A 22,615-nucleotide genomic window follows, 5' to 3' on the forward strand; every position below is an offset into this window, starting at 1 on the left:
CTGTACCGGCCCGGTTTTTGGTGGCCGGTTCCCGATACCGGGCCACGTCGAGTTGATTTTCCATTCTTTGAACCGCCTGCAACGGGCGAAAAGAGGAGAACTAGGCCGACGAACCTTACAAAATAGGTGGCATATTTCCAGGTGAGGATAATGATTTAGGTCTCGCTGATGCCGATATCTATTCAAGCAGATATTATCGCTTATATGCGTCCATCCCCAATGCACACGATAGATACTCGTCACAGCTCGATCCATAGACTGTCAGCATCAGTACCCGAATTGAACGAAAAAGGTGAACGGCTCTCAGTGTTCAACTAGCCGCATACTTCATTCATCCAGGTTGACCTCCATATAGAGCAGCGTGCGGGATATCAATACTCAGTCAACACGGCTTTTGGGCTTGGAAACAGATAGGCCCCTCCTTGACTGGCCTTTTCCACCATGACGACCAAAGAAGCGGACACTACTGTTAGTGACACGAACGGCGAAGCGAAAGCGAATTGTCCTTGTAACAGCGAAGATGTCACCGACACCACAAACTCCCCCGGTCAAGGAGCGTCTGAACCACCACCACCACTGGAGCTGAAGGAGAGCGACGTCGAAGCACAACCCCCAGCTCTAACTCCCGCCAAAACCAACGAGCGCAAAGCGTACAGCGCCTTCTCCGACCGCGCCAAATGGTTCATCGTGACCATGACGGCCATGGCGTCCTTCTTCTCCCCGCTGTCCAGCCAGATCTACTACCCGGTCCTCCCGATTTTGACGAAGACATACAATCTCTCCCAAAGCCTGATCAACGTCTCCATCACCACGTACATGATCTTCCAGGGCCTGGCGCCCAGTTTCATGGGCACCTTCTCCGACGCGAGTGGACGACGGTTGGGGTATATCATCGCCTTCACCATCTACACGGCCGCGAACATTGGGTTGGCGCTGCAGGACAGCTATGCCGCGTTGCTCGTCCTGCGGTGCCTACAGAGCGCGGGCAGCAGTGGCACGGTCGCTTTTGGATACGGCGTCATTGCTGACATCGCCACCACGGCTGAGCGGGGAAAGTACATCGGTCCCATGGCGGCTGGTGTCTTGACGGCACCGGCATTGGGCCCCACCATCGGCGGCCTTCTGACACAGTTCCTAGGATGGAGAGCCGTCTTCTGGTTCCTCACTATTATCAGTGGCGGGTATTTGGTCCTGTATATCGTCTTCATGCCCGAAACGCAGCGCAAGATCGTGGACGACGGGAGCATCGTGCCGTATCAGTGGTGGCGCCAGTCGGTCGTCCAGTACGTGGCCGGCCGGCGGCGCCTGAAGAGGATGAGCGCCGAAGAGAGACGCGACTATGAGCGGACGCAGCAGGATCTGGCAGAGCGGCAGCGAGACGCGAAGATCCGGTTCCCCAACCCGCTGGGATCCTTTGTCATTCTTGCCAACCCGGACGCGTTCTGTATCATCACGTACACCGGGATCATGATGTTCAGTAACCTGGTTCTGATGACGAGTACACCGACCGTGTTCCCCAGGCTATACGGACTCAACGAGCTCGAGGTCGGGTTATGTTTCTTGTGAGTGGTCATCTTCCCCTTTTCCCTCCTTATTCTTTCTTCCATCTTTTTTCCATCTTTTTGTTCGAAGCTCAAAATTGACCAAGCTTGTAGACCCCTCGGCGTCGCCGCCGCCGTCGGCTCGTTCTGCAACGGCCGCCTCCTCGACTGGAACTACCGGCGCACGGCGCACAGGCTGGGCGTTACGGTGGACCGCAAGCGCGGCGACGACCTGCGGAACTTCCCCATCGAGCGCGCCCGCCTTCAGGCCGTCTTCTTCACGCAGATCCTGCAGGTCGCGGTGCTGCTGCCCTACGGCTGGGTGCTGGAGCACCACGCCTCCCTCGCCGTTCCGCTCGTCCTGCAGTTCATCCTGGGCTTCTGCCTCGTCGTCGCCTCCAACTCGCTCAGCACCCTCCTCTCCGACATCTATCCGGGCAGCGTCTCCACCGCGTCCGCCGCCTCCAACCTCGTCCGCTGCGGCCTCGGCGCCGTAGGTGCAGCCGTCGTCAACGACATGCTCACCGGGCTGGGTCTTGGCTGGTGTTTCTTCCTCGTCGCCATGCTCATGGCCGCTGCGACGGTGTTCCTCTGGGTCGAGGCCAGATGGGGCATGGAGTGGCGGCAGCAGCGGTGGAGGAGGGTGGAAGAGAAGAAGAAACAGGAGCAAGATAAAGAGAATGAGAAGAAGAAACTAGCCGAGAAGGAGGCTGAGAGGCAAACCGAGAAAGAGGACACGCCTCGAGTGTGAGCGAGTTGATCCTCTTCCCTTAGTCGAATAGGATCGGTGGCCGGTCATACATTTATTTCGGTATGATGGCCAAAGACAAGAAAGACTGCTAGTGGAAAAAGGGGTTATATACATCCATATACATATATATATGTATATAATCCCCGAACACTCATCGTCGTAGGTCATTTCGCTGACTCGTCCCTCGCCGCTTTACTCTCCCGCTAACGACTATTTAGTCGAATCGCTCCCCTGGATTGCGATGGGCTTGGTATCCTTGGCATCGTGATCGTAGAGCGGGGTACCCTGTACAAAGCCCTGGAGATAGCTTCTCCAGCTCCAAGGACTACCCTATCTCTGCGTTTCAACACATTCACGTCCATCATGTGGGCCCCGTATAAGAAGAGAGCATCTCCAAGAGCGTGTGATCGATGCCACAGGATTAAAGAGAGATGTCTGTTTTCCTCTCAACAATCACAAGTTTGCGACCGCTGTGCTCGACTCAACCACGATTGTAAAACAGAACGTCAAGCATTACGTCCTGGTCGTCCTTCCAGTTTCAGGCCCCATAAAATATTGAACACCTTCGCGGAGACAGCGAGATTTGAAGAGGTACACCACCCCAAGAGCCAGGCTGAGGACGAGGGCAATGAAGAGGAGAATGATGTCCAGTCGGCCTCAGGAGATCAGGCCATGTCGGATCTCGATGACGGAGCAATGTCCGCGTGTGTCCCATTCCCTTCCGACACGCGCTTGTTCCCTTTGACTGAGCAGATTGCTCAGTTCCCAAACATTCGCCATGCCGTTAGCGGACAGGAAACACGACTGATAGAATTCATCTTGGATCAAAACGGCTTTGTGAAGTTCTACGTCTTTGGCGCCAGCTTCCGGCCGGAGATGCAGAGGGTGCTTGCGACACAATTCCTTTGCACGCCCGAGCTCGTAACAATGGGCTACCTCGGTATGGGTGGGACCATTGCCAATTCGATGGGACTTCTCCTAGGCCGGCACGATGACGAGACCACTTTGAAGAACACTGGACGCGCACTCAAGACACTCCTACGGCTAGTAGTCTCGACGCCGGAGGGCATCGCGGCTGCTCTCAACCTCGGGCTCACGCTCATAACCTTCAATCAGAGTCGTATAGGACATCACACCCTCGATATAGCTCGGGCAGCCCTTCGGCTCGTGGCACCGTGGTATCTGAATCGCCGCCTGACAGATTACGTGGAAATGGATCCCAACTTCCTCTGCACACTCTTCTCCGAAACGTTCGAATGCCTCTGTCACCGACAGATACCTACGTTCCGGTATCGTGTACCAGTTCCGGACAGAGTCGATAGGTATTACGGTATCAGTCGCTCTTTGCTCCCGGTCTTATATGATATCTGTGTCTTTTCGCATTCGTTGAGATTTCGTCGCCGTCCTAAACGACATCAGCAAGACCACAGCAGCTATACAACAGGCCAAGATCTTGCAGAAGATGACAACGTGGAAGGCACCCGAGGAGGACCTGATGAGGAGAACTACCAAGACGGAGACTGCGAAACCTGGGCCCATTTACTAGCAGCCGTGGACGAATTTTTGTGGACTCATAAATTGCACGAGCAATTCGAACAGTCAGCTGCGTTGTCCGCGTCGGAGTTCATCTACATGGGCCTTCAGGCGTGGTGCTACCAAGCTACGGCAAGGTTGATTCTCCATCAACTCGGGCCGTCTACGGCACATAGCAAATGCCTTCGACGAGCGATTGCAGAGTCCATCCTCACGAAGGTGCAGCAGATCCGCCAGATGGAGCTGTACGGGTCACGGTATATACTGTTTGCCTATTTCATCGCCATGACTGAGATGGAGAGAAGCGAGGTAACAGACGACGACGTTCTGGGACAAATGGTTGAACTTACGAGTGGTGTGGCGAGAGCTTCATGTTATAGCATGAAAGCATTTCTGGACTATTTCTGGTCAGCTCGAGGTCAGGATCCACAGACACTATGGCTTGATCTTGTATCCTCGGGTCCAAAGTTCTCTATAGGGCTTTAGTGCTATATATACTATAATACTAACATCAAGGTGTTCATTTCAATTTCTTGCGAAATCATGTCCAAACCCCACCTCCTCCCTTCATCCGTAAGGAGTAGGATGGCGGTTGACCACCTTCTGCCCACCACTGGATGGGCATTATCCCTCTTCCTTTCCTCTCCTCCTCTTTCTCTCTTTCAGACAGATCGACATATATACATTTCTTTGACCAGATCTCCTCGTTTCCTTTGCGTTTTGTGACATTTCTCGTTGACCCCGACAGAATCTCTTCAATTTCCTCTTCTTTCCTCTATTTCTCACAAGATATCGGTACCCTATTGCTTGGGATGATCATCCTTTCACTGCCGCAGCAGCGTTCCGGATCGCACAATTCTACAATTCTATGGAGAGCTTTCGTAGCATCAATGCCCCATCGTCTTCTCCACATACTCAAGATATTTAGGAATGCTTCTTTTGCGCATGGCTCGGCCCCACTTGATGAAGATGAAGGTCGTAGATATCTGGGCCATGGCCGCAAAAGCTGCGACCAGGAATGCGTTACGATAGCCCATGTTCAAGACCCAAGGTGTGAGACTAGAAAGTTCAGAGTGCGCACAGTAAGTCAGATCGAATCAAGAAGAAGAACAACGAACGAGTGGGGACTTCTACTGACCCGTACGACACGGCGAAACTCATGGTGTTCCGGATCAGAATGACAGTGATCAAGGTTTCGCCGCTGAGACGACGGTAGCAGTCGACGCAGTATGTGATAGAGATCGAACAACCCATCGCGATCTGAGACGCAAGAAGGCCCATGGCGAAGACCAAACCAAACCAGTGTATATTTCGGTAGGCCCCAACGCCCCAGATGATGAGCGCTGTGGGGGTTAAGACGATTGAAATGGCCAGAAGCCAGAGTCGGTGTTCTGGTTCCATAACGCCTTTGTTTCGACGAGCCATCTTTATTACGAACCAGTCGCTGAAAGGGCCGGTGTATAATAGACTGCATTGAATAATTTCATCATGTCAGTAATGGATCGACGATAGACCGACCATTGTGTCTTCGATCCAGATCTCAAGCACGTACCTCGGTAAAATTCCAAGCAGGGGAGATACATAGGACAAACCAACCATACTGGGCTTGAAGTGATATGGAGGCCCCGATAGGATGAGTGAAGAGGTTCCGTTCAGAATGTTAAACCACACAAGGATACTACCGTAGGTGAAGCCGGCAAAGGCGATGACAGGCCATGTCAAGAAGATCAGGGGGCGGGCCATCATTCCTAGCAGTTTGTTCTCTTGCTGCCATACTCCGGGCTGGAAAAACTTCAATTTGTCAAAGAACGTCTTCCGGCGGTATTGCTGCGATAGAGTCGCTGACAACTCAATCGTCTCGTCTGTGCTTGTGACTGCCGTTGTGTCATTGACCTGCGGTTTTTTTGGATTGTCCTGGAGTTCAGCCGTGGTAGGGTCGGAGGCAGGGTCCACCGAGTTCTGGGATACCATCTCAGTTGCTGTCATGACCGTCAAACGTTGATAGTTTGTCTCTTCCATGAAGAGGTAGAGGAAGATGAATGCCGCTAGGCATAGGATTCCACACCAGTACTGTCAGGTAGGGATATGATCAGCGATGAATTATCGGGCGGTGACGGGCTAGATAGTCATGTTAGTACTTACCATGACCCATTCCCACCCTTGTCCATCGTTGATGAAGCCTGCGACGATGGGTGCAAAGAAGCTTGCTCCGGTGAGTGCAAGTGCATAAACCGCCATATATGTTCCGCGCTGGTGTGTAAAGTACTTGGGAGAGTTAAAAATCGGAACTGACGACAATGTAGTGGCAATTCTTTGCAAGCTCCTTCGCAAGGGAACTTACAATGTCTGCCACACTGACTTCTCCTAGACTTTCCACTGGGCTACCAATGAACCCTTGTAAAACCTTGTTGGCGATGTATTCTCCGTTGGATTTTGTGTAAGGAGCCCAAAACATGATCCCCTACATATGAGGGTCACTAAGGCCTGGTGGAAGAGCGGAGGTGACATGCTTACCACCGAGATGAGCATCGTGATCACATATACGGGGCGTTTGCCGTATTGGATGGCCAATGGCTGGAAGATCAAACACCCCCAGCCATAAGCAAGGAACATGTATCCAGTTCCAGCATTGAGATCAGCCAGTGTCAAGCCTCTTGCGTCGGCGAGGGGTTGCAAGATCGAATAGATGGCAGCGCTCGTGTAGGCGATCACGAAGGTGTAGCTGTTGCGTAATGGCCAAAGTGTCAGAGAACAGGCTCGCCGAATGCTAAAAGACGGAAGCTTTGAACACTTACATAGCCATACAAATTGTTGACAGCATTTTTCGGCGCGGGCTCCAGTTCAAAGGGTCCTCAGGATCCGCCGAAGGGGCTGGATTCAGTATAACGTCTTGCTTCTTACCGGAGGCATGCTTAAGCATAAGCGTCCGTTCCAGGTCGACCAGATGAACCGTGCCAGGAATAAATTCGCGCTCAGCGTCAGCCATCTTGCACTCTTGATACCAAAGGTTATGCGGGTCGTTAGTAAGTTTTCTTGATCAGCAGTAAATAATAACTGATTATGGCAAAATGCTGAACAGACGTGCGCTCAAGACGAGGCGGATTGTGCTCCCTTTAAATAGTTGGGCCAGCCTTCGCAACTGTATTCGTATTTCCATCTACCCTAACGCTTGGACGTCCGTGAACTTGTCCGCCGTAGACGACGTGATGGTCTAGTGTGAGCCACCGCTCATGTTTCCGAGGAAATGTGGTTGGCTCTACACATTGATCGAGATGTATCTCACCCGTGCCTGCGAGGCAAATGTGGTTAGATCCAATCTGGCCTTTCTGGCGGCGGCGTCTCCAATAGCAATCCGACTCGAAGAAAGATCGGCACGTAGTCGAGCCTTGCCAAGGCGAAGTCGATAAGCCGGGATAATTGCGATAGAACTTACAGCAGACCGAGACAAATACAAAAGGCTGTCGATAAGCCGGAGGCAATGGGATAAACTTCCGATAAGCCGGGATAAATGTGATAAGACTACGATGGGCCGGCACATATGCAATAGCCTGTCGATAAGCCGGGACAAACGTGATAAACCGGAACGAATGTGGGAAATCCCGCAGATCTAATTAGCTTAGGCTCAAGTTTCATGACTCTGATAGGCTCATCCTGTGCCACTCGACCTGCCAATATGGAAATGGACAGTATACGCTCTGTTGACCCATATATGGAACTATATGTAAAAAGGAAGAACTCGCACAACCTTGACAATCATTCAGTAAGATTCACCATCTGGCCTCTCAAACATAACGACCGACAAAAATGACAAATTCGTGGGAAACCAAGGCTGAGATATGCCGCAAGATTCTCACGGACTCCCTGAACCAGGAATGGCTTCTTCCACAAGCACAATTACCTCCTCAATCCACAACAAATATCATGACGTTTCCTGACACGTGTGGGAAGCTAACTGATCGCGAGACGGCCATCACCAAGTTGACAGCAGAAGGTCTAACAAAGAGAATGGGGATCGGCGAAATGACTGCTACTGAGGTAGTAATCGCCTTCCTCAAACGCGGCCACATCGTTCACCAGCTATGCAACTTTGCGACCGAGTTTTTGGTCAAAGAGGCACTTGAGCAGGCAGCAAAGCTCGACAAACATTTCGAAGCCACGGGCAAGCTAGTTGGACCACTACATGGTGTACCGATCTCTGTGAAGGAACACTTTGGTTTCAAGGGCAAGGTGTGCCATTCGGCCTACGTCTGCTTCATTGACCACATTCCAAGCGAAGACGCCTTGATCTTGAGAATACTCCGCGACGCAGGCGCGGTGCTCCACGTCAGAACAAATGAGCCTCAGATTTTAATGGTACATCAAGAACCCCAGAGTGCATACGATCCTTTGAGTGCAATGTTGGAAACTAACCGGATCTGAACAGTCTGGCGAAACCGACAATCCTATCTATGGCGTGTCGGTTAATCCCTTTAATCGAAACCTCACACCCGGAGGGTCTAGTGGTGGTGAAGGCATTGCCGTGGGCACGCACTGCTCAGTGATTGGCCTAGGAACAGATATTGGAGGCTCTGTCCGTGTGCCGGCCGCGTTTTGCGGAGCGTACGGTCTGCGCACGACCGCGCTACGAAATCCCTACAAGGGGATTTTCTTCCAGCCTGACGGACAGGAAAGTATTCGATGCATCGCTGGACCTTTGGCAAACAGCCTTGAGGACATCAACTTGTTTGAGAGCGTTGTCTTAGGCAGTGAACCATGGGACGAAGAAACCAGTTTGGTACCTCTTCCATGGAAGAACATGGCGCCACCGAGTGTCAATGATCTCACTGTGGGTGTCATCTGGGAAGACGGGTAAGTGACGTTAAGCTTTTACCATGGGGCAAATTATGATTATCCTGTTTACTGAGATATCTCTGATGCTTTAGTACATGTCGACTCCACCCACCAATGCTTCGTGCGCTCAGAACAGTTGTCTCAAAACTCCAAAATGCCGGGGTAAAGGTGGTAGATTTCGAGCCATTTGAGCATTCAATGATTGTGGATGTCGCAAAAAAGCTCTTCTTCGCCGATGCAGGGCAGTCACAGAAAGAAATGCTCGCTGATGGAGGAGAGCCAATCGTGGCCCTGACACAATTTGCCTTTGATTTCGCCGTGCGAGAGCCCATGACTGTCAGAGACAACTGGGCTCTGAACGATAAGCGGGAGGGGTATCGAGCAACGTAAGTATATGGCCTCTTCGCACTGGTGCTGTATTTACAATCCTCACCGCGCAGATACCATCGTCTAATGAAAGAACGCGGCGTCGATGTCATTCTGTCGGCTGCATACCCAGGTCCTCCGGCAGAGTTGGGAACATTTCATTACTGGGCCTACACAACTGTTTGGAATCTCCTAGACCAGCCAGCAATCACATTCCCAACTGGTTTGAGTGTCGATCAAGACCTGGATAAGCCCTTTGAGAAATTCACCCCACGGTCGGACGTAGAGAAGAAGGAGTTTTACAAATGTCAGATTCACACCTTCAATGTTACGCAACCAGACGGCTAATCTCCATCATACAGACACTCCTGAGAGATTCGCCGAAGCTCCACTCGCTCTCCAGCTGACAGGCAAGCATCACCAGGACGAACAATTGGTTGCTGCATGCAAACTTGTTTCAAATATAATACAGAATCAATGATTTAACGACTCTAACCCCGGCCCCCGGGGAGAAGCTGACTTAAGACTTTTTCTTCTGTATTGTGCTGATAATTACGTATCAAGTATAATAATAAAGTTGTTGCGACCTGACCCCCATGCGACGACGATGGAGCTCAAGGAGGGAGAAACGGGGAGCCAAGGGAAGAACGAATGAAGAGGACAAGGAGCAAGGGTCCCGTAACTGGTCCAGGACAGGCGAGACTGGGTCACATCAAGACTCGAGGTTATCAGTGTAGTCAGCGTGTTCGATGAGGCTCGACCATTGATTACACTGAGTGGCATCCAGGGAGATGGCTCTATGTAACGATGATTATTTTATATCTTTACTTCGTCGTCAACTTCGCTCACGATCCTACCCCTAAGTTTCAGGATTACTTATGTCTCCCTAGTGCGTCGACGCCCACCCACGTAGCTCTCTCCGACTATCAGGAATGCCTTGCTGGAGATAGGCAGTACTCGGCGATATATCGATTCCGTAGTTGTAAGTATCCCTCTACGTATAGTAGTGACAAGACTCGAAGCATGAGAAGAGGATGCTTCTCGGGTGCGAGGAGCATGCTTTTCCCCTTCGGTTTGCAAGTGGCTGAAAGTGGTTTAGGCTTGTCCGGCCCGGTGTCTTGCCCGAGTGGCCTTTCAACCCCTTTTACTGAAGGCCGCGTAGGAGTATATCGTTTCAGCCAAGCCTGCTGCCTGGCAACTTTCGATCCTTTCGTCACTCGACGCGATCCTGGCGCTGGCGTCCAAGGAGCACCGAATCGAAAACGAACTCGGCCATGATGCGGAGGCTATTCAGCTGGCACGACGTACCGTCGAGGTCACTCTACCTGACTATCCTAGCCTAGCCGCCTGGCTAAACAATCTGGGGATTAATCTTAAAAGACGATTCGAGCAGACAGGCCAGATGGGCGATCTAGAAGAGGCCATTCAGGTGGCACGACGTGCCGTCGAGGTCACTCCATTGGACCATCCTAACCTAGCCGTCTGGCTAAACAATCTCGGGATTAAGCTGAACGTCGGCCATTCCTGCGTATGTGCAGTGCCGTAGCGAAACGTATGAGCGGCAAAACCAAAAAAACAAAAGAAAAGGGGGCAAGGGATCTCCAGATGTGCATCAATGGCCACGGTGTGTACAGTATGTCTCGGAGCGCTCAAGCAAGAAAAGCAAACCTGACGCCACCAAAAAAAAAACCGTGTCCCTTTCAGCCCAGAAAGTCTTGCTTTAGAGATGCAGGATAGCTAAGAAGGAGTAAAGCCTAGTGGACCGTGGTACGTCATGGTGATGTTGCTGACGATGGCGTCGACGGTTGTCAGCTCGGGCACGGTGAAGACGACGAAGTTTCTGCTCGTTCGTACAAATAGAAAATTGAGGGCAGAGGGGGTGCGACTAAGCTCTTTATGCTGTGAGTGTGCTGGTGGCCAGTGAAATGGCATAAAAATGACACTGCTGACACTCGATGTGGCAGTGCTGACACGACCACAAGCCGCATTCACATCCAAGCCGTACCGCTGTGTTTACGCGGCTGCACAGTCGCCTGAGCATGAACCAATGCATCACTGAAGATTGATAGCGATTGGTCGGCTTCGCAACGGCCAAGAACTAGAGGGGGCAGGATTCGTATGACGTTGCCACTCACAGCCCCGGTACGCCGGTGCCCAAGCAGGAGACCATGGTCGCGGCAGTGCTGACTGATTGCAGCCGCATGCTCTGGCGACGGGGTTTTGCTAGCTTTGTCAACCACAATCTCCACGCCAATCATCATCCCAAGGCCACGAACATCACCGATGATATCGTGTTGTGCCTTGAGCTCCTCAAATTTGTCCTTCAAGTAACGGCCCATGTGGTCTGCGTTTTGTACGAGACTGTCTCGTTCTAGAATCTCGATGTTTGCCAGCGCAGCGGCCGCCAGGAAAGGGTCATCAGTATGGGAAGACGACTGATGGTAGCCTCTCTCGGCGACTCGATCAGCGATCTCTGGTGTGGTAGTAACCGCAGAGAGCGGCACTCCTCCGCCTAGGCTCTTCGACGTAGTAATAATATCCGGAACAACACCAAAGTGCTCAATGGCAAACCATTTCCCGGTACGGCCTACTCCGGACTGGGCCTCGTCGACAATCATCAGTGTTCCTGTCTGGTCGCACCACTTCCGCACCGCTTGAACATATTGCTTCGATGGTATAATCATACCACCGACGCTCATTACAACTTCCAGAATAATTGCGGCTGGACTCCCATTCGAAGTCCAGTTAATTATCTCCAAGCCCTGACGGAAGCTCGCCATACAGTCATGGTCGTCCTTAAATGGACTGCGGTATGTATCCGGTGTCGGTATATAGATGATATCGGGCAGGCCGCTGCCGGGAACGCTTTTAAACTTTCCTCCGAGGCCAGTAACCGATAGGCTCGCATGGGTCATGCCGTGGTAGCCCCGTACGAGTGCCACAATGCCTGTGCGACCGGTATAGATCTTGGCAAGTCGCAAGGCCGCCTCGGTAGCTTCGGAGCCTGTGCAGGCGAAATATGACCGGCTCAGTCTGCCAGGCATGATCTCTGCCAGCTTTTGCGCCAGTAAGACGCGGGCCGGCGAGGTATATCCTGATCCTGTTTGCACAAGCGTCGATGCCTGCTCAACGATTGCTTTGGTGTAGGCAGGGTGGCAATGCCCGGTCGATGCGCAGACCTGGCCCGACTCAAAGTCAATATATGCCTTGCCATCGGCGTCCCATACCCGCACGCCTTTGCCGCGTACCAGCACTTGTGAGATATCGTACCGGCCTTGAATTCGATATTTCTTGTCCAGCTCAAGCCAGTCTGCAACCGACCTGGGCGTAGATTTAGTGGCGTGGTCCTCTGCTGCTGCAATCATGGCGCCTCGATTTCGGCCCGGATTGGTGGATATCGAGTGTCCACTACACTCTTTGATAGATTTCGTGTGCTAGCAAAGGTGACCGGCGGCACAGCGAGAAGAAAGATAAACAAGGTAATCGCGTAGGATGCCTCAAAAGCGTTCCGTGAAGTAACACTGGATATCTCTGTACGTTTTGGATCATGGAGCCGATGACACAATGGCTTTCTTTTGATTCAGAACCTGTTTCACTTTCCCGTGCAGCGGTGGCGGAAAACTATTGCGGGGACTGTGTGAGGTAAACGTCGGTTTGAATATGTGCTGTCGGGAAACTACAACCGGAACACTTCTTTCATGCTCCATCACAATATCGGAGATAGCTTTGGGGCTGGGGCAACTTCCGCACCATTATAACAAGAGAGGCAACCTCTCTACCATCGGGCATTGGCATATTTCTCCATTGGGGAGCGATTTGGAGGGCCGCGACGATGGCGCGGCAACCGAGTTGCGGTTGGGGAACTACCCAACGTCGTTGAATACGCATCAACAGGCACATGAGGGTTTCTGGCCTGCACACGCGTTGCAGCGGAGATTTAATCGAGTACGACCCACCAAAAATGTCATGAAGCACAAGCCCCGAGATTTCTCAGATACGCAGCCATGCTCGAAGCGGCCGAATGTTTTGGCAATAGCAGCGTGTGTACCTTAGCTGTGCCAAAAAGAGAAGCTCAGCGTATGAAGGCTGACACCAAGCCTCGATTCATCAACAATACATCTCCCGAAGATGTGGCTATTGCCGAGCAGTTCTACGGTGTTCGTAAAACGCTGCGGGTGGCGATGATCGGGGCTGGGGTTTCTGGCTTGAATTTCTTGAAGCTCGCCGAAGAAAAGCTGGACAATGTGAACATCATCTGTTATGAGAAGAACTCAGACATTGGTGGCGCGTGGTACGAGAACCGCTACCCAGGTTGTGCTTGCGGCATCCCAAGTGTGGTATACCAGTTTCCATGGCGACCTGCACCTTGGTCCCAATACTATTCGCACTCGCCCGAGATCTGGAAATACTTGAAAATGGTCGAACAAGAAAATAACTTTGTCGATAAATACGTCAAGCTCCGCCACAGAGTCAATGCTCTCGAATGGAGTGATGACACAGCTCAATGGTCACTACGTCTGATCGATCGCGCTTCTGGCAAGACGTTCAATGATCATGCACACGTCATCATCAATGGAAGTGGCCTAACATCCAAGGTTTACACGACTTCAATGGCAAACTACTGCACTCAGCACAGTATGATGAACGAACAGATCTAACCGGAAAACGTGTCGCTCTTCTCGGAGCTGGAAGTAGCGCGGTGCAGATCTTACCCAACATCTACGACAAGGTCGACAGGGTCTATACCTGGGTTCGAAGCCCTATTTGGATTACTGTTGGCTTTGCACAGGCCTACGCTGGCAAAGAGGGTGCAAATTTTGTCTACAACGAATAGCAACGACGCCTCTTTGACGACAGTGACGAGTATCTCGTCTACCGCGAGCTCATTGAGGCTGAACTAAGCCAGCGCTTTGGCTTCATCGTGAATGGATCTTCTCCTCAGGCAGCCGCCGACGAGTTCGCAGATCGTGAGATGAGAAACAAGCTTTCCAGCCACCCGGATTTGCTAGAGAAGATTATGCCCCGTGATGTCCACGTTGGCTGCCGCCGACCGACACCCGGCAACGGTTACCTGGAGAGGCTCAGCGGACCCAAGACAGTTGCCTACACGACGCAATTGCATCACATTACCAGGAACGGTTTTATTGATCCCGACGGGACGGAACAAGCGGTAGATGTGATAGAGTTGCGACCGCGATCACGCCTATAATTGATGGTCGGATTGAAGAACTCGTATCTGCTGCCTCCTACTATGCTTAGTTTAAGTCACTGACAAGTTTTCCCATACCAGGGACCGGGCCTTGCGCCTCGTGGTTCAAAGGCGGGAATGCTCATGGGAAACCGGCTATCTGGCCAGGCTCACGAGTCTATTTTCTTCGTTTAATTGAGCGACCACGGTTTGAAGATTATGACATTGAATATGATATGCCCGATGACATGTTCAATTTCATGGGCAATGGCTTCCACGTCTGCGAGAGCGATGGGAGCGACATTACATGGTATCTGGGCACGCCGCGACGCGAAGTCGATGTGAAGAGGGTACAGCGAGTCATGAATGGCTCCTATGGCATGGAATTGTGAATTGGCGTGCTTTCCGACAATGTAATTGTCAATCGTGTTCACAGGTCGTTCAGACCACAATAGTCTCAAAGTATGCGCATACTGCGCGTGTCTGGTGTCGGTTTGAAAAATTTGGCGGCTCAAGTTGCTTAAAGAATCACGACCAAAGAAGGACATCCGGTCTGTCGAAGGTCAACATAGGCAATGACCATCAGTCATCATCGCCATGCGGAGGTCCGCAATATCTGGTACAGGCTTTCAACACTTCTTCCTCAAGTCCAAACCTTCTTGATACACCCGAGCAACTATCATTAAACACGTTCCCACGAAAGAGGCGAACCCAGATGCGACGAGTGCAGAAACATACCCGCCCCGTCCACCTCCGTTTGTTTGTAGGAGCGCACCACCAATAGGCGGTCCGGCCAAGCCAGAGAAACTGAGTACCCAGAACGCCATTCCCAACATGATCCCGTTCTTCTTCGGGTCGCGGTTGATACATGTAAGAGTGGTTGGGAATAGGCACTGAAACGCTCCTGCTGGTAGCCCATATATGGCTACCAGGGCATAATACGAGGCTTTAGATGTGACACCAATCCAGGCGAACGTGCAGATACTGTTGAGAAGAAGGAGGGGGATCATGCCGTTCATTGGCCCAGTCAACCTGTCGACAACCCAGCCAGTGAGTAGCCGGGCGGGTAAACCGGCTGCATTGAACAGTAAGACCAGGTTTGTGGACTCAGCATAAGACATGCCTAGGATGTTTCGACCATAGGACCCAAGCTGTCCTCTGTCAGCATGTCACTTGTGGGATGGGGAGCCTGCCTACAAAATACAATGTGAAGAACACTCCACCAAACACCAGGGCCATACCGATGACCATACAAGTATATGGGATGTTCAGAAACATTCTCCATTCGATAATTGGGTCTCCCTTCCGGGGAGGTAGGCGTGGGGACAGAAACATTGCTGCAGCCGCCAGACAGGTAAGGTTAACAAAGCCGAGTACGCGTACTGTCCAGGCGAAGCCGATCTTTGGGAGTAGTGACCTGACGAGGATTGGGTAAAGTATGCCTCCTATAGAATTTCCAGTGCTGACAATAGCCACTGCAAACGCCCTGTTTCTTTCAAAATAGGTTGTGACGATGCCCATGACTGGGCAAAAAATGATGCCACATCCCAGTCCCGTGCAGAAGCCTTGAGCCAGCAACAACTGCCAGAAGTTCTTACACACACTTGTTGTGAAGACACCGAGCATCTGGAGCGCCGAACCGAGCAAGAACGTCGGAGTGAACAGTCCGGCGTCCAGTGCGCGCCCGGAAAACATGCCGACGGCAAATATCACCCAGACTTGGACAGAACCGATCCAAGAGATGGTAGATTGTGTCTCGGACATGGTGTCTGTGTAATAAGTCTGGAACACCCCAAAGCTGTTGACAAAGCCCCATGCTGTAAGACACGTAGCGAAGGCCATACCAACTTGCGTCCATGCTTTGACGCCACCATCTAAAAATGGAGGTTGTCAGTCAATTTTCATGCAACGCCGGCAGAATAACTCACCAGGAGCAGGGCCAGCGTCCACTACTTGAGATCGACTCGCTTTCAGATACACTCTGCTCCAGACCCGTCTTACGCTAGAGCCTCGTGCGAAAATGGAAGTCGTTGCAATAGACTGGGACTGGTCGCTTGAGTATTGGGGAAGGGCAGCGGTGTCCTCGTTGGCAAACCACCCTTTGCTGATAGTCGGCGCCTCCATGACTATCTGCGAGAATCTTTCGGAACAAGAGAGTAAAAACCGCAATGTATTAGTTGCTCAAAAGTTGATCAATAGCTCCCCGCTTTCAGTCGTAACTGCCTTCCAATTCCGAAGATCTCGTTAAGGGGCTTATAGAACCAAATTCGAAGGGATGAGAGTGGTATTATTGGGAGGAGCCCTAGTAAAATCTGCCCAGCTAAGTATTCACTTTCTGAATGGCTGTGTTCGGTTACTCGCGGCTGTTTGGCTTAGTCGACCGCTCGAGGCGAGCTCATTGACGGGGGTTCGATTCAGCGAGAATCTCTTCCTTGCCCCACGATTTTGGGGTAATCGCGACAGGATCATAGGGCGCTGCACCTCGTCAAGCATTACTGGGAGGCGCTGGAGGTGTGGATTTGTATCAAGTGGCCAGCATCAACGTAACCGGGCGACCAAAGCCTCCACAATGAACCGGGACAAAGTGCCACAAGTAGATAAGCAGGATCTCGATGCATGCATTACTCTGTCTTGACCGTGGGAAGACCGGCAGATGGGCAAGGAGGACCAGATATCTGGCCGACGGGAACTAAGATCTCCATTTCTACCAATGGAAAGTCCAGTTTCGCGTTGGAACCCACTATTTTGCACCAAGCAAAAGCACCGTTGTCCGCTAGCGTGCGCCTCTTTTGGAGTCGGAGCGGATTTCGGGCCTGGAGCAGGACGCCCGGCAGGTTCGAATGAGCGCTCGATTTTTCCGTCTGAGATGCCCCGGACATGAATGCTAGGCGCAGTCCAAAAGGCCGCCAAAGTAGGCTTGCTTCGTATCTTCGAACAGCCTCAGAAAAAGCAGAAGACCGCTAATTCCCCGTCTGCAAGTTTCACATACAATGCAGCGAGATTCTTTTCACAAGAACGGCGCGGAGGAGTATGTAGCAGCGACAACGGAAGCGCCGTACCGAGACGTTGACCAGCAAAAGCTCAGACGGATCGCCGACCAATGCCTAGTGGATATCGGCGCCAAGTATGAAGAGGACCTTATCGTCAAGACGAGCGGTGTTTACCTGACCAGCGCCAATGGCCACAAAGTGATGGACTGGACGTCTGGCCAGATGTCCTCCTTGATCGGCCACAACCACCCTGAGATCGCCCAGGTCATCACCAGCCATGCTCTATACCTCGACCACTTATTCTCCGGCATGCTCTCTCCGCCTGTCATCTATCTTGCCCAGCGTCTCACCTCGTTGCTCCCGCCGGGCCTTGACAAAGCATTCTTCTTATCCACGGGAGCTGAGTCAAACGAGGCGGCCATCAAGATGGCCAAACTCTTCACGGGAAAATTCGAGGTAGTGGGCCTGGGTGCCTCTTGGCACGGTATGACGAGCCAGGCGATCGGTGTGCAGTATCATTATGGACGAAAAGGTCAGGGACCCATGATGCCAGGTATGCATATGCTGCCCGCACCCAACGCATACCGTTCGGTTTTCCGCCACCCGGATGGGTCATACGACTGGGAGACAGAGCTCAATTACGGATGGGACCTGATTGATCGCGCCTCTTGTGGTTCCTTGGCTGCCTGTATTGTCGAATGTGTCCAATCGTCGGGTGGTATGCACGTGTTACCTGACGGCTACCTCAAGTCTTTGAAGAAGCATTGCGAGAAGCGTGGCATGTTGCTCATTGTGGACGAAGCTCAGACTGGTGTGGGCCGCTGTGGCAAATTTTGTGCATTTGAGTATGGGGAGATTGTTCCGGACATTCTGACCCTGAGTAAAACACTCGGCAGTGGTCTTGCATTATCTGCTGTGGTGACCAGCAACGAGATTGAGCGCAGCTGTGCCGCACGTGATTTCCTCTTCGTCACAACACATGTCAACGATCCTCTTCCCGCTGCTGTGGGCAACAAATTGCTAGAAGTCGTCGTGCGAGATCGGTTAGTGGAGAACGCTGCAGAAGTCGGAGAGCATCTGATGGGAGGCCTATGCAAACTGCAGGCGCAGTATGGATGCATTGGCGATGTCCGGGGACGAGGACTTATGTGTGGTATTGAGATCGTGACAGATCGACAGACTAAGACTTTGGACTTGCGGATGGCGAAAAAGCTGGCTCAAAAGATGTATGATTTGGGGCTTTGGGCAAACTTGGCGAGTCATGCAAGTTTCGGAGGTGTCTTCAGAATTTGTCCTCCCATCGTGTCCACCAAGGCCCAAATAGATGATGGCCTTCGGATCATGCAGCGTGCCTTTGCGGCCACTGAGGGGACGCAACCGCTGTGCGAGCCCGTATCTCAAAAAGGGCCGATATAGCTGCTAAGTACTGAAGCGCACGATGCATTGCGCAGGCCACTGATTGTCCATCTGAAACTGTTTTCAGTGTTACAGTAGTCCCATGGCACCGCGCGATCAGTAATATCCAGATCTTTGGCGAAATGGGCATGCCGTGTCTAATAATGGGCATGCCGCGGCTTCTGTACCTCCGCTGAACAACAAAATAGTTGTTGCTACTCTTGAAGTATTGATGGGTCGAATTCTGCATTGAGATCCGGGTCCCCGAGAGTAGAGTAGAGCGCAGTGTCAGCGAATTCGGCGAACAGCTCAGGAAATATCTCCGCGAGCATTGGATCGTTGAAGGCGTTAAGCGTATCGACAGGTTCGATGTACTCATTAGTGGTGGTAGACGGTGGTCGGGGCGTTCTGGCGACACTCCTACGTGCGAGAATGCCATCTACTCGGCTGAGCAGGTCCTCGTTTTGCGCAAGGATTGATTCTGCCAAATCCCAAGCGTAGCGAGTCTTATATCCTTGGAGGCAATCCACAAGCGTGCGGGCACTTGACAGGCACTCAGTAGAGATCTCTGGTGTTGTTGCCTGAACACCACAGCGCAGAAGCAACGTAGTGGCAGCAGTGAGGTGGTGAGCGTTATATGGAAGCCAGAAACCTGAAAGCTCGTGGATTTGAAGCGATTGAACGAATTCGACAATTTCACCCGCTGCTTCCTTACAGTTCAACAGCAACGATAAAGAGTTACCGGCGTCACCATCGCGAGACTGATGCCAAGTGATCTGGCATAGTAGCATGCGGACAGCGAAGTACGACAATTGTAAATTCGGGAACCCGGGAGTAGTAGGCCTCTGCAGGAGGGCGTGGAGGTTGAGCCAGTCCGGACACTCCTCAACCCATTGCTGTAGGCGAAGTTCGACCTTAGCTCGCTGCTGGACGGCAATATTGTCCGCTCTCGAACGGACGTGATAGATCAGTGGCAATAAGTCGCCCACAACCTCAGTTAAACGGCACAATGTGATATACACCTCCGCTGCTCGCGTTTGCTCTGTCGAGGGGGCCTTATTGTGCAGAAGTAGATCCATGGTTGGCACAGGGACATTGTAGTGTTCCTGAGCAACATGAGGGGGAGTGCCATGAGCAAGGTGAAACCATCGATCCTGGATGAGAACGGCCCACCATGCCTTCCATCGTATTCGTTTCCCTATTTCGCTAATGTTCCAGTGGCTGCAGTCGTGATGGAGACCGATTGCTTGAGAAAGGCCAACAATGCGGGCCACATTTGAAATGTTACCTATTAAACACTTTGATGGTCGCCCAGCAAGATTGTAGCATAGAGATAGAATCGTCCACAGGTCAGTCTTCTGGATATCTTCCGTATTCACAGAAAAAGCCGCTTGACAGGCGGCGAAATGGTCAGGCTTCGTCTCTGTCTGCAATCCCAGCAAGGTATCCCAGTAGAATGTGGAATAGGTGAGTAGCCCTACCAGAAACCCCTCCGGCAAGTAGTTTTCTCTCATTCTTGAGACGACAAATTCTTCATCTGTAATTGGATAGCAAGGGTGTAACCGGTCGTAAAAGGCAAACATCAACTTGCGAAGATAAGGTTTCGCCTGACTTAAAAGCTCCTTGGGCAAATTTCGCGGACCCTTGGCAGGTCGAGGCCGTGGTGGAGGAATTGGGACGTGGTAAATCGGCTGGGATTTGTGGTTGCCCTGCTGGCTAGGACAGCTCAAATCATCATCTGGTTGACCGTCTAGTCCGAATAGATACTGCTTCAAGCTGTGGGTGTCTCGAGCTACAACCGGCCCCAATATATGCGAAGCGCCTTCCATTGGCTGCAAGCCCAGCTGCTGTTGTATCATACGAGTCCTGCGCGTAATGTCTGACGCTTCCATTTTGCATGCTGTAGAGCATTCAACATCATTCTTCCGACATTGTCGACAAGGCTGCCCTCGCACCTCCACTGCGCATCGAACGCGACGTTGACGGCAGAATGCGCATGCCGGAATCTTATGGGACCGGTAAGGTCGTACGTTACTCATTTTTTTAGACGCTCTGGCAAGGTTGCTATGTCAGCCAGGCATGCCAGGGTGGCAAGCGTTATTGTAGTGTTGTCAATGCGGGGTTTCCCGTTGCCAAGCTCTACCACGTGACTTTTCCGTACCCGGCGAGCCCGGTTTGGATAGTCGTTATAATTTGCCTCTTTGATCGAATTCATAAAGGAACCTAGCACTATGGCTGGACAGAGGCTGCTGCTGAGGTCCACCCAATACGGTCAGGATGTTTCACAGTGATCACTGTTCAAATAAGCTTCATCAGTCGGTACCATCTTTGCGCAACCACATCTACTCTCCACGACTTCGGGCCGTGATTGATATAGATTTGTCCCACCGGGCCTCGCCTCGATGCGGCAGCTTTGTCAGGCACCACAGATCTTCTGTTACTTCGGCGGATGCGTAGACCAAGGCTTTTTTTGAGCTGCCGGGTACAGATGGAGTGGAGTAATGACTTGCACGTGGCGCGTAAATCTCGCTCAAGTAGAACAGTATTCGTCCCTCCAACCAATCGTTATCTCTTACCCGCATCAAGCTTCTGGTGTCGTTGTAAATTTAGTTGGATGCCAGAACCATTGCTGGAATTGCGCGCGATAATCGTAGTTATGGGGAAGCCTATTCCCAACTACCTAATTTTAAGAAGTTGCCTATTCAAGTCTAATAATTAGACCGCTATGCTCAACAGATCTGTCTCGTTTACGTCTCTTCCCTCTCCTCCCTTCTGTCTCAGTTCCTGGATCACCCCCTTTTTCCCTGATCGTCCCTTACCCTTCTTCTTTCCGGGTTGGCATCTGCCCTGGAGTCGAAGGCGAAGCGTAATTTTAGGCTGGCCGACTCGTAGATGGATGTAGGTCCGATTCGCCCAGTGGTAAGGGTCGTCTCGACCTCGAGCTATTGTTAGGACTCGCACCTAACCTAGGTAGATAGGCTAGGTAGACTAAGTAAATAGGCTAAACGTAGGCTAAGCGCCTACGCCTCGGATAAGTAGCGGTTAGTAGGCCGCTCCTTTACTTAAAGCCCTTAAGGCTTTAAGTCTCTATATATAGGGTCTATAGCTATCTATTCTAGGTATTATCTCTTCTATCTAATCCCCCTTACTAGAGGGTCTTATAATTCTTAAAGCCTTTAAGGATTAGGATCTAACGGAAGCGATAATAGTATCCTCGACCTAGAGCTAGTAGTCTAGATAGGTAGAGAATAGTAAAAGCGTACTCGTAGCGGCGACGCCTAGCGAAGATAGATAACTTTTAGCTACTAAACCTACCCTAAAGAGCGAGAAGTTATTTAAAGAGCGTTACGTACGCGTTCGAGCTCTAGTAGTAGCGAAGCGATAACGAGAGAATCGCGAACGCGAGCTCGAAGCTATAGAGCTCGAGCTTATAAGCGAACTCCCTAGAAATCTAATCCTTATCGAGGGTATAGCGTACCCGTCTTATAAGCGAAATATATTATAATGGGGTGATCTACAGGCTAGTACGTAATTAGTGGAATTTACCTGTATAATGTACAGGGAGACATTCCTACCTCCTAATTAGCTAGGTCTCGGATACTAGGTCCGAGAGTCCTTTTCTTAGAGATCCTCTTAGAGGATTAGTTCTTAATAAGTTCTTAAGTAATAGAATCTATCTAATTAGGATCTTTAATGCTGTTTTATTATTACTATACGATAGTCGTTACCCCTAATACTATGCTCACCGCCGTACGAGTTAATACCTCTAGCTAAGAGCCTCGCCCCAGTTTAATAGGATAGAGAAAGAAGAGACGACGGAGAAGAGTGTCCATATGCTAATATTTATAGGTAATATTATAGCTCCTCCATTACGGTTTGAAATCCTAGTAACGCTTATTTAATCCTATAGAGGGATACCTCTAGTGTTGCGAGCCGCTTTACACGTAAGGTGTTAGTAGTAAACCCGGGTAGTTTACTTAGTAATATAGTAGTAGAACGAAGAAGCTAAGACGAAACTAAG

The 22,615-nt window shown here is 51.3% G+C and overlaps 9 protein-coding genes across 9 annotated transcripts; 5 read left to right on the plus strand and 4 right to left on the minus strand.

The window, feature by feature from the left end:
* Positions 1-441: 441 nt before the first annotated feature.
* On the plus strand, positions 442-2,292 carry Z517_03545 (uncharacterized protein; the record flags this gene model as incomplete). Its single annotated transcript, XM_013432649.1, has 2 exons — positions 442-1,562; positions 1,656-2,292. The coding sequence occupies 2 exons, from the start codon at positions 442-444 to the stop codon at positions 2,290-2,292; spliced, it is 1,758 nt and encodes a 585-aa protein (XP_013288103.1).
* A 363-nt stretch (positions 2,293-2,655) lies between these two features.
* On the plus strand, positions 2,656-4,311 carry Z517_03546 (uncharacterized protein; the record flags this gene model as incomplete). The annotated part of the gene is made up of 1 exon (XM_013432650.1): positions 2,656-4,311. The coding sequence occupies one exon, from the start codon at positions 2,656-2,658 to the stop codon at positions 4,309-4,311; it is 1,656 nt and encodes a 551-aa protein (XP_013288104.1).
* A 401-nt stretch (positions 4,312-4,712) lies between these two features.
* On the minus strand, positions 4,713-6,811 carry Z517_03547 (uncharacterized protein; the record flags this gene model as incomplete). The annotated part of the gene is made up of 7 exons (XM_013432651.1): positions 4,713-4,884; positions 4,964-5,293; positions 5,378-5,895; positions 5,968-6,090; positions 6,167-6,286; positions 6,340-6,547; positions 6,621-6,811. 7 exons carry the CDS (start codon positions 6,809-6,811, stop codon positions 4,713-4,715), a joined length of 1,662 nt encoding a protein of 553 aa, XP_013288105.1.
* Positions 6,812-7,629: 818 nt separating this feature from the next.
* On the plus strand, positions 7,630-10,567 carry Z517_03548 (uncharacterized protein; the record flags this gene model as incomplete). The annotated part of the gene is made up of 6 exons (XM_013432652.1): positions 7,630-8,178; positions 8,249-8,673; positions 8,748-9,041; positions 9,096-9,328; positions 9,384-9,457; positions 10,184-10,567. The coding sequence occupies 6 exons, from the start codon at positions 7,630-7,632 to the stop codon at positions 10,565-10,567; spliced, it is 1,959 nt and encodes a 652-aa protein (XP_013288106.1).
* A 442-nt stretch (positions 10,568-11,009) lies between these two features.
* Positions 11,010-12,386, minus strand: Z517_03549 (uncharacterized protein; the record flags this gene model as incomplete). Its single annotated transcript, XM_013432653.1, has 1 exon — positions 11,010-12,386. The coding sequence occupies one exon, from the start codon at positions 12,384-12,386 to the stop codon at positions 11,010-11,012; it is 1,377 nt and encodes a 458-aa protein (XP_013288107.1).
* Positions 12,387-13,100: 714 nt separating this feature from the next.
* Z517_03550 (uncharacterized protein) lies at positions 13,101-14,230 on the plus strand (the record flags this gene model as incomplete). Its single annotated transcript, XM_013432654.1, has 3 exons — positions 13,101-13,616; positions 13,658-13,771; positions 13,856-14,230. The coding sequence occupies 3 exons, from the start codon at positions 13,101-13,103 to the stop codon at positions 14,228-14,230; spliced, it is 1,005 nt and encodes a 334-aa protein (XP_013288108.1).
* A 608-nt stretch (positions 14,231-14,838) lies between these two features.
* On the minus strand, positions 14,839-16,333 carry Z517_03551 (uncharacterized protein; the record flags this gene model as incomplete). Its single annotated transcript, XM_013432655.1, has 3 exons — positions 14,839-15,360; positions 15,407-16,083; positions 16,138-16,333. 3 exons carry the CDS (start codon positions 16,331-16,333, stop codon positions 14,839-14,841), a joined length of 1,395 nt encoding a protein of 464 aa, XP_013288109.1.
* Positions 16,334-17,199: 866 nt separating this feature from the next.
* On the plus strand, positions 17,200-18,615 carry Z517_03552 (uncharacterized protein; the record flags this gene model as incomplete). The annotated part of the gene is made up of 1 exon (XM_013432656.1): positions 17,200-18,615. One exon carries the CDS (start codon positions 17,200-17,202, stop codon positions 18,613-18,615), a length of 1,416 nt encoding a protein of 471 aa, XP_013288110.1.
* A 194-nt stretch (positions 18,616-18,809) lies between these two features.
* On the minus strand, positions 18,810-20,486 carry Z517_03553 (uncharacterized protein; the record flags this gene model as incomplete). The annotated part of the gene is made up of 1 exon (XM_013432657.1): positions 18,810-20,486. The coding sequence occupies one exon, from the start codon at positions 20,484-20,486 to the stop codon at positions 18,810-18,812; it is 1,677 nt and encodes a 558-aa protein (XP_013288111.1).
* Positions 20,487-22,615: the final 2,129 nt, after the last annotated feature.

The sequence above is a fragment of the Fonsecaea pedrosoi genome (assembly GCF_000835455.1).
Source record: "Fonsecaea pedrosoi CBS 271.37 unplaced genomic scaffold supercont1.2, whole genome shotgun sequence".
Classification (NCBI taxonomy): domain Eukaryota; kingdom Fungi; phylum Ascomycota; class Eurotiomycetes; order Chaetothyriales; family Herpotrichiellaceae; genus Fonsecaea; species Fonsecaea pedrosoi.